General features: G+C 55.3%; 1 protein-coding gene across 3 annotated transcripts; it reads left to right on the forward strand.

The window, feature by feature from the left end:
- Positions 1–4,197: 4,197 nt before the first annotated feature.
- On the forward strand, positions 4,198–9,724 carry CA11 (carbonic anhydrase 11). Of its 3 annotated transcripts, XM_032388198.1 has the most exons (9): positions 4,198–4,733; positions 4,822–4,896; positions 5,630–5,772; positions 7,453–7,638; positions 7,857–7,952; positions 8,117–8,189; positions 8,293–8,447; positions 8,691–8,856; positions 9,577–9,716. In XM_032388198.1, the coding sequence occupies exons 1-9, from the start codon at positions 4,667–4,669 to the stop codon at positions 9,600–9,602; spliced, it is 987 nt and encodes a 328-aa protein (XP_032244089.1). In that variant the 5' UTR covers positions 4,198–4,666; the 3' UTR covers positions 9,603–9,716. The 3 variants fall into 3 exon arrangements, with proteins under 3 accessions (XP_032244089.1, XP_032244090.1, XP_032244091.1); XM_032388199.1 differs by lacking the exon at positions 8,691–8,856 and having other exon boundaries at positions 9,577–9,724; XM_032388200.1 differs by lacking the exon at positions 7,453–7,638 and having other exon boundaries at positions 4,211–4,733; positions 9,577–9,717.
- The last annotated feature ends 182 nt before the right edge of the window (positions 9,725–9,906 follow it).

Raw genomic sequence — 9,906 nt, forward strand, 5'->3', positions numbered from 1 at the left:
ACTTATTTGTTTATTCAACATATACTCCTGGGGCGCCTGGGTGTCTCAGTTGGTTAAGGGTCCGACTCCTGAGCTCAGCTCAGGTGTTGATCTCAGGTTCGTGAGTTCGAGCTTCACGCTGGGCTCCACGATGGGTGTGGAGCCTACTTAAAAAAACAAAACAAAACAAAAGAAAGCAAATGCAAAAAACATATTCTCCTGAGGTCTCCCTGGGAAATGCTGGGATGGAGACCTGAGTCAGACCCAGGACTTGCCCTGCAGGGGCTCCCCGTCTGGGAGGCTGTGCGAGGGGACAGACCTATACACAGTCACATCTGATGCGATGTGTAATAATGGAGGCAGCAAGGGGCCTTGTCTGTTAGATCAGAGAAGACTTCCTGGAGGAGGTGAGGCCCTCGCTGGGACTTGCAGGAAATCCAGTTGTCTCCCAGCAGACAGGAGGGGGCCAAAGTCTCTGGGGAGACACATCGGGAGCATCATCTCATTTGATTGTGTTTGATTTCTCTCCTGAGGATCCCCATGTACCCTCTCGGGGGCGATGCCGGGGACCCAGAGATGGGTCAGGCCTGGGCCCTTGAGGGAGGACACAGAGTGCCTCCCCTAATGGGATCTGTGTGCTAATGGAGGTAGCACAGGGCATTAGGAATGTGCACAGCAGGCACTGAGCCAGCTTGGGGTGGGGCGGGGGGAGTCAGGGAGGGCTTCCTGGAGGAGGAGAGCCAACTTGTAGGTAGAACCTGCTCTTCCTGCACTGTCAATCTTGTCTGTCTCTCCCTCCGTGTATCTCTGGCTCCTTCATTGTCTCGGTCTCTGAAAAGTTCCGCGTCTTTCTCATTCTTTCTCCCCACCCCTGGGGTCGGCTGCTGTAAACAATGACCACAAACTGCGCAGCTTAAAACAACAGCAATTTATTCTCTCACAGTCCTGGAGGCCGGAAGTCCCAAATCAAGGTGTCAGCAGGGCCACAGTCCCTCTGAAGGCTGCAGGAGAGGATCCTTCCTTGCATCTCGCAGCTTCTGGTGGCTCCTGGCGTTCCCCAGCTTGTGGCAGGACCACACCAGCCCCTGCCTCTGTCTTCACATTGTCCTCTCGAATCTCCCTCTGCCTTTCTCTTATAAGGACGTTTGTCATTGTGATTTAGGGTCCAGCCAGATAATACAGGATGATAACTTAGTTACATCTGCAAAAACCTTTTTGCCAAATTAGGTCCCATTCTGGGTGCATTAGGTTCTGGGTGCATTTTTTGGTGTGTGTGTTGGGGGGCACCATTCAACCTACGCCTACCCCTACGCCTACCCAACGTACACCTACCATTCAACCTACCCATCTTGGAAGAGTCACTTCCCTCTCTGACCAGCCTCAGTGTTCTATCTGTACAATGGGGCTAATCCTAACCCCACCACCTCCTGGGGCCGCTTTGAGCGCGTGGCATGGCCCAGCGTCTAGGAAATTCCGCCCAGGATGGCTGCCATTTCTTCCTGATTTAATTCTCCATCAGAGCTGGGCCCCCCCTGCCACTCTTCCTGCCATGTTCCCCACTTCTCTGCACGGACGCCTCCATCGTGTTTTCTTCATCCCTCTTTGCTCTCTTTTCCTCCTCTGCTCCACCACTTCCTACCTGTATAACTCTAGGCAAGTCACCTGCGCCCTCTGACACTTGGTTTCCCCATCTGTAAAATGGGATAACAGCCTCTCCTTCATTAGGCGGCTGTGAGGATGACATGCATGAGTTCACAGAAAGTGCTCAGAACTTTGCCTGGGTACTTTATGTATTACTGTAATTTATGACGATGACGACGATGATGATGTTATTGCTGTTGTTTTCTTTGTTTTGCCTCTTTTCCCTGTCTCCACGGTTCCCTCCCTCTCCAAGCTTCTCTCTCCATATATTACTGCGTTTCTGAGTAAGTCGCACTTACCTGTAAGCCTCAGGGGTCTGTAAGGGTCCGTCTCTCCCCATTGTTCTGTCTCCCTCTTCTCCCCCAACAATGATGGTTTGTTTTTTTTTTAAAGTAAAATCTTGATTTTTTTTTTTTTCAGATTTATTTACTTATTTGAGAGAGAGCATGAGAGCGCACGGGAGGGGGGGTCTGGGTGGGGGGAGAGGGAGAGAAAAAATCCCAAGCAGACTTTCCACCAAGCGTGGAGCCTGACACGGGGCTCGACAGGGGGCTTGATCCCACGACCCTGAGATCATGACCCGAACCAAAACCAAGAGTTGGATGCTCAACTCACTGAGCCACCCAGGGGCCCCCCAACCTGTGATGGTTTTAAAACAAGCCTATAGGGGCGCCTGGGTGGCTCAGTCGGTTAAGCATCTGCCTTCAGCTCAGGTGATGATCCCAGGGTCCTGCTCTAGGCTCCCTGCTCAGCGGGGAGCCTGCTTCTCCATCTCCCACTCCCCCTGCTTGTGTTCCCTCTCTCTCTCAAATAAATAAATAAAATCTTAAAAAAAAAACATTAAAAATAATAAAAAATAAAACAAGACTATAAATTCTTTGATACTCTTCTCTTCAAAAGGAGGAGCCTAATCTCTTTCCCTTTGAGTGTGGGCCAGACTTAGTGACTCACTTCTGATGAATGGAATAAAACAGAAGTGATGGTGTGTGATTTTGGAGATTAGGTCCTATAAGACATCTCTCTCCCTCTCTAATCAGTCGCTCGGGGGGAGCCAGCCATGTTATGAGGTCACACCAGCACCCCTATAGCCCTCAAGAGAGGCACAGCGATGAGGAGCTTAGACGAGCTCCTCAGCCCTGGTCGAGCCTCCGGGTGACTGCACCCTGGCCAAGGGCCTAACTGGATCCTCACCAGAGGCCCCGAGCTGAACCCCCCAGCTAAGCCACGCCCAAACTCCAAACCCTCAGACACGGTGAGACAATAAATGCTTGTTGCTCAAAGCCACTGAGTTTTGGGGTAATTTGTTATGTGGCCATGGATAAACAATACATACCTTTCTTTCTTGCGTTTTCTCTCTCTCCATTTCTGACTCTCTTTGGCTTTCTCTGTCCCCTCCATCTCTAGGGCCTTTGAATGCCCATTCTCAATTCTCTATCTGAATGCCTGTCTTTCTGACTCTACACTCTCCCTTGATGTCACTTGGTCTGGTTCTGGGTCTCTCTCCCTCTCTCTGGCTCTCTGGGTCTCTGCCATCTCTTCCTCTCTGGTGATCTCTCTTTCTCTGCATGAGGGTCTCTACTCTGTGTGCGTGTATGTGTGTGTGTCTGCCTCTTTCTCTGTTTCTACGGCTCTCTCTTTGGGGTTGGCTGTGTCTCTGGCTTTGGATCTCTTCTCGGTTTCTGTCTCCCCACCGCCACCCCCCTGGCCTGGCAGCTTGTTCTTGCGTCTCTGACCGGCGGGGTGGCTGTCTCTGCTCCTATGGCTAAGTGTGTGTCTGTATTTCTCTCTCTGCCTCCATCAGTATCTCTCCCTCTCTCTGTATCACTCTACCCGTATCTCCCTCTCACTGTGTGTCTCTGTCTCTCTCCTCCCCCCGCCGCCGCTACCCCCCAGCTCCAGCACGCTGTGTCCCTCCGCCACGGCACCCCGCATCCACCTCAGGCTCCCCTTCCCTTCCTAAGCCTCTGCAGTTCTCCGACTTCACCTCCGGCTGCCTCGCCTCGGCCTTCCCGGCTCCTCCTCCCGGCGCTCGGTCCCTCTCCAGGTCTCTGCCTCCCCCTCCTGGTCAGCTGCCCGCACCGCACCCCGGTCTCCCCGGGGATCCCTCAGCCCCGTTAAGGCGGCCCCCAGCCGAGGCCGACTGGAGCATTGGGCGGGGGCTGCAAGCTCTGGTGCAGGCTCCAACCCGGGTCCCCACGAGCCGGGGGACCGCGGATCCTCCGGCGCCGGCGGCCCCGAGCACCGAGACCTCGGAGGACTACCCCAGCTCCACCTTAAGCGCCCCCCCTTCTCCCTTCTGCGGAGGATGGGAACTGCCAGCTCCCGGCCCCAGGTGTCCGGGCCACCCCCCCCAACCTCGGCCCCGGCACAGCTGGAAGCTGTGGATCAGCCCCCAGTGACCCCTCCATCCTGCCCCTTGGGCACCCTCCTCCCACCAGTCCGAGGAGTGTTTGCTGCTGTGAGATCACCCGCCCCACCAACAACAACGACAAAAAAATTAAATAACACCCAGAGAGAGATCAGAGAGGGAGGGGGAGGAGGAAGCAGGGACGAGGGAAGAGAGAGACGGAGAAACAGGAGAGGCAGAAGAGGAGGAGGTGGGGAGACTGGGAGAGAAAGAAGCTGGAGACGAGGGAGACCGGGAGGAGGAGAGAGAAGCAGGATGGAGACATGGGGTTAGGTGGCTCGGGGGAGCTGGAAGAAAAGAGAGTGAAGAGGGGGTGTGGATTAGAAACCAGGAGGTAACCTCGGGGAGAAGCAGGAGGCAGAGAAAGGAGTAGGAAGATCGGGAGGTAGAGGGAGATCGGAGGGTTGGGGAAAAGAGGAGAGGAAGGAGGAGAGGCATAGAGAACGGGGAGAGCAGAGAGGAGTGGATTTGGGGGGGTCTCAGTCCCCCGCTGCCTCAGTGTTTGGGGAACCGGACTCCCTGTAGGGAGGAGAGGCAGGCTGGAAGTCCTGGAGGGACAGGGTCCCACAGAAGGGGGAAGGAGGAGCTGAGAGAGGGGGCCAGGACATTGAGAAGGGGTCGCTCGGAGGCCACCCGGGGATGGGGGTTGCAGCTCCTCTGAGCGCCCCTAAAGCGCTGGTACTCTGGGCCGCACTGGGGGCGGCAGGTAAGGCCCGGGGGTTGGGGCGGGAGCCCCTGAGGGAAAGGTGGGGGTGGGGTACCAGGGAGAGGGGTTCAGGCTCCTCTCTCCCCAGCTCACATTGGACCTGCACCTGACCCCGAGGACTGGTGGAGCTACAAGGATAATCTCCAAGGAAACTTCGTGCCAGGTGCAGCCAGGGCGGGGCCCAGGAATCGGGGCTGCCGGGTGCCTCCTTCCTCAAACCCAGGAGCCCTCTCCTCCTCTCAGGACCCAGGATTCCCAGCCCCTTCCTTCCCTCTTCCCTCCCTCGGGAGTAGGGCCCAGCCTCTGAACCCCAGCAGCTCACCATGGGACATTATATATGCGCATTTCAAGTAGTGAGTGGGAGTGAGTGGAAGAAGGAGTGTGGGGGTGCAAGAGAGAGTGTGTGTGGGGGTTTGCAGGGAAAAAGGCAGGTAGGTCTGGCTGCTGCTGGGAACCAGAGGTTCACTGGCCGGGTCCCCTGCTGTGTCCAGCCCTCTCCTGCAACTCCTCTCCCCAGTACATTCATTATCCAGCTGTGGGACAAGAGAGACTGAAAGAACTACAACTCCCATGGGCTCTGGGGCAGGCAGGCAGTGGATGAGTAGGCTGGCTGCCCTCCGGCCTGCTGGGAGTTGTAGTTCCTTCCCCCAATGACTTAATGGCAGATAGGTTTGATTAAGGGGGGTGCTAGATGGTCTTTGGAAACTCCTCCAAGATTGTTCTAGGACCCAGGATTCTGGCTCAGCCCCCTCCTCCCTCAGACCCAGGAGTCCCCGTTCCCTGCCCTTCCTCTCCTGGGATCCGGGAGTCCAAAACACAGCCTTCTCAGCGGATCCCAGCTTTGGGATGCAGTCCCTATTTCTGACTCCCTATCCTCCGCCCCACCCCTGCTCCAGGGCCTCCCTTCTGGGGCCTGGTGAATGCAGCCTGGAGTCTGTGTGCTGTGGGGAAGCGGCAGAGCCCCGTGGATGTGGAGCTGAAGAGGGTCCTTTATGACCCCTTTCTGCCCCCACTGAGACTCAGCACTGGGGGAGAGAAGGTAAGAGGCCTGGTGGGAGGGGTTACCGAATCCTCTGGGGGTCGGCATGAGTGGGGGTGGAGTGCTGAGGTGGAAGGCCCGCCTGGGGTAAGGAGGGGTAGGCACTGGGTGGAAAGGAGGCTCCTTACACTCTGAAATGGATCACCTGTTCTTCCCTCCCCAAACATGGCTCCCTAGTTTTTCCATGTCTATAAAAGCAATGGTAACACAGACTGTTCCCCACGCCAGGCATGGTTTTAAAAGCTTGATCAGCTTGCTAATCCTCCCAGCCACCCCTTGAGATAGATGCTATTATTCCCCTTATTTTAAGGATGCAGAAACTCAGGCACAGAGAGACTGAGTTACTTGTCTGAGGTCACACAGCTAGAGTGTCAGCACTGGGATTCAAACCCAGGCAGTGTGGTTCTAGCTCCAGGCTCTTGCCCACTCTGCAATCCCATTTCTTTTTTTTCTTTTTTAAGATTTTATTTATTTATTTGACAGAGAGACAGCCAGAGAGGGAACACAAGCAGGGGGAGTGGGAGAGGGAGAAGCAGGCTTCCCGATGAGCAGGGAGCCCGATGCGATGCGGGGCTCGATCCCAGGACCCCGGGACCATGACCCGAGCCAAAGGCAGACACTTAACGGCTAAGCCACCCAGGCGCCCAGTGCAATCCCATTTAAGAGCTGGCATCCCTCTTCACTCAGCTGCCCCTGCCAAAAGCCGGGAGCTATTTCCAACCCGTTCTCGCCCTCATTCCCATGTCCAGTCTGGGTCCTTTTTAGTCTTCCTGCTAAATATCATTCAGATCTTGTCACTTTCTGTCTCCTCCACTGCCCCCACCATCATCTTGCACCTGGACTGGTGCGGTAGCGTGCTAGCTGGCCTGGTTCTCTGCCTACTGCAATCCATTCTCCACCCCAGAGCTAGAGAGATGTTTAAAAACACAAAGCAGATCATACCACTCCCCTGCTCAAAATCTTTCTATTGAGATAAGTAATACTAACACTTAAACAGCAAGGTGTGAGATACATATATATGTATTTATTTATAATTATTTAAATAAAAATACAAAACATCCCATCATTGCCCACAAGGCCCTGCCATCTAGCTCCTATCACCTCTCCTTTGCTCACCAGGCGCTGGTCCCACTGGCCCCTGCACTAGCACGGAAACAGGCTACCTCAGGGCCTTTGCACTTGCTGTTTCCTCTTTCCAGAATGCCCTTCTCCCTGCTCTTTGCAACGAATTCCTATTTATCCTTTAGGTCTCCATTCAAATGTCACTTTCTCATGAAGGCCTTTCCTCATCCCACCACCCCCCACCCCAATCTAGGCTGGGTTTCCCATTTTACCTGAGAGCTCCCAGTTCTTTCCTACATGAGCATAAGATGTAATTAATTAAGCAGTTACTTATGTGATTCATTATTTATTGTCTGCCTCTGCTCCATTAGGACACGAGTTCCATGCGGCCCAGGGTTTTTGTCTACTTGTTCATTGCTCCCTTCCTGGCATCCATAGTACATAGTAGCAGCTCAATAAATATTTGTTAGTTGAATAAATTCACCGATATTGAGCACCGGTGTTCCAACTATGCTGAATGATTAAATGATTGATGGAAGCAGAAAATGTAGGAGTGGAACATAGGAGGGAAACGACTTTCCCTCTTTGTCCCTGTGACGGCTTCCACCTCTCCTGCAGCTCCAGGGAACGCTGTACAACACCGGCCGCCATGTCTCCTTCCTACCTGCACCCCGGCCCGTGGTCAATGTGTCTGGGGGTCCCCTCCTCTATAGCCACCGGCTTAGTGAACTGCGACTGCTATTTGGAGCACGGGATGGAGCTGGCTCTGAACACCAGATCAACCACCAGGGCTTCTCTGCTGAGGTGGTGGCCACTGACCTCTGACCCTTGACCTTCACCCTGAGTTGACCCAATTCCTCCCCCCTCACCTTTCTCTTAATGCCTCACCCCACCCTCCTTCACAGAACTGCCCCCCCCAAGCACTAATCTTTAACCTGACTTGGGACCCCAAGGGCCCAGGGCTGCACCCATTCTCTACCTCCCCTTCTGCTGGGGGACCCCATTCTGTGCTCCCCTCCCAGGTGCAGCTCATCCACTTCAACCAAGAACTCTACGGGAACCTCAGCGCCGCCTCCCGGGGCCCCAATGGCCTGGCCATCCTCAGCCTCTTTGTCAATGTGAGCCCAGGCAAGATTCGGAGGGAGGGAGGGGCTGGGTGCCTGGAATTGGGTCTGGGAAAGAGGGAGTCTGGGAGGCTGAGACTCCTGGGTCCCTGGGGGAGGAAGGGACTGGGGGCTTGGACTTCTGGATTCCTACCTCCTCACCTCGTATCCCCACACAGGTGGCTGGCAGCTCGAACCCCTTCCTCAGCCGCCTCCTTAACCGTGACACCATCACCCGCATCTCCTACAAGAGTAAGTCGCTGGTGCATTGATGGGGGGGGGGGGGAGCAGTGTGTGCAAAGGAGGGAAGTTCAAGAGGGGTACTGCTCCTCACTCTAGCCCGGTATTCCCGCAGATGATGCCTACTTTCTTCAAGACCTGAGCCTGGAGCTCCTGTTCCCCGAATCCTTTGGCTTCATCACTTATCAGGGCTCTCTCAGCACCCCGCCCTGCTCAGAGACTGTCACCTGGATCCTCATTGACCGGGCCCTCAATATCACCTCCCTCCAGGTGACCCTCTGTCTGCCCCCTCCAGCCTTGCTAACCCATTCCCTGGCCTGGGCATCCCCCTTGGCCTCACCTACCCTCCTTCCTCCTTCCACGTCTGACTGCTAGCAGGCCACACAACCTTTGGGGGTGGGCTGGGGCCGAGTAAGACCCCGCCCACCTGCTCCAGGAGCAGGGCTTCCTCTGTGACCATTCCCCAGGACAGTTTATTATTCACTCTCAGTTTCCCACCCCCTTCCGTGGCAGATGCACTCCCTGAGACTCCTGAGCCAGAATCCTCCGTCCCAGATCTTCCAGAGCCTCAGCGGTAACGGCCGGCCCCTGCAGCCCTTGGCCCACAGGGCCTTGAGGGGCAACAGGGACCCCCGGCACCCCGAGAGGCGCTGCCGAGGCCCCAACTACCGCCTGCATGGTATGGTCCAGTCTGCACCCCCTCCACACGTCTTGGTCTAACCCGCCTATGTGTCTCCCCTTCTTTTCTCAATATGATACAGTCCTACCCACCCCTTTGCTGTTTCTCTTCTAAGTATGTGTCACATGGTACAGTCCACCTCCACGCCACAGACCATTGCTGGTCCGTGATTGGTCTTTCCTTTTCACTGCTTGCAACTTGCTCTATAACCCGAGCTCCCTGGCTTCCCACCGGGCCGTGGTTTCTATTACGACGACTTTCCAAAATGGTACAGCCCGGATCCCTTCCCTGTTTTCCATGTGGTACAGTCTCGTTGTTCCGTAATCTGACACACACCCCCTTCCTGAAAATCAACATGGTACAATCCCCTTCCCTTTCTAAAGCCTTCCTGTGGTTCGACCCTGTGATCTCACGGCCACCTCTCTAGCTTCTCAACATGGTTTGCCTCCCCCCCGCCCCAATGAATACCTTCACCTAGTTCAGTCTGATGCTGAAGCTGGACGTCCCTATTCCACCCTCCTGCTGGTTAAACCCAGTGCCGGTCCAGAATCTGACTGTTTCCCCAGCTTCTCGACCTGGTACATGCCGGGTTCCCCCTTCGCAGCCTCCTTGTGGTAGAGCCCTACGCGGCCCAGCCCCCGCCCTCTGCAAACCCTCTGCAGGGTCCAACCTGTCGTGCCCTAAACTAACGCTCCCCCGCCGGTGTCGTCTGTCTTACAGTGGATGGTGCCCCCCATGGTCGCTGAGACTCCCCACTGAGGACTGCGCCTGTCCTTTCCAAGTCTCCCCACACGGGGAGGGGAGTCACCCCCAAAACAAAGCTATTAAAGGGACAGAATACTTCCGGTTTCTTAGTGGTCTGATTCTAGGCGCGGCGGGGAAACATTTGGGTACCGAAGAACAGCAGCCTTCTTCTAGAAACCAATCTCCCTCTTCCTAAACCGCACTGCTCGGTTTTTTGGCTTCCTGTTTCCCAAAACCGTCGTTTAGATTGGCGGCTCCTTTAAGCGGCGCCTCTTTCACTCCCCCCAACTCACCCTCCCCATCGGG

This window comes from Phoca vitulina, unplaced genomic scaffold (genome assembly GCF_004348235.1).
Source record: "Phoca vitulina isolate PV1807 unplaced genomic scaffold, GSC_HSeal_1.0 scaffold52, whole genome shotgun sequence".
Classification (NCBI taxonomy): Eukaryota; Metazoa; Chordata; class Mammalia; order Carnivora; family Phocidae; genus Phoca; species Phoca vitulina.

What these genes read in the sequence shown, in the direction of transcription:
- CA11 (XM_032388198.1), top strand. Translation starts at nt 4,667, where the DNA reads ATGGGGGTTGCAGCTCCTCTGAGCGCCCCTAAAGCGCTGGTACTCTGG. An exon ending in TCAGCACTGGGGGAGAGAAG is followed by an intron (nt 5,773 to 7,452) that starts GTAAGAGGCCTG and finishes CCTCTCCTGCAG; the next exon opens with CTCCAGGGAACGCTGTACAA. An exon ending in CCCCAACTACCGCCTGCATG is followed by an intron (nt 8,857 to 9,576) that starts GTATGGTCCAGT and finishes TCTGTCTTACAG; the next exon opens with TGGATGGTGCCCCCCATGGT.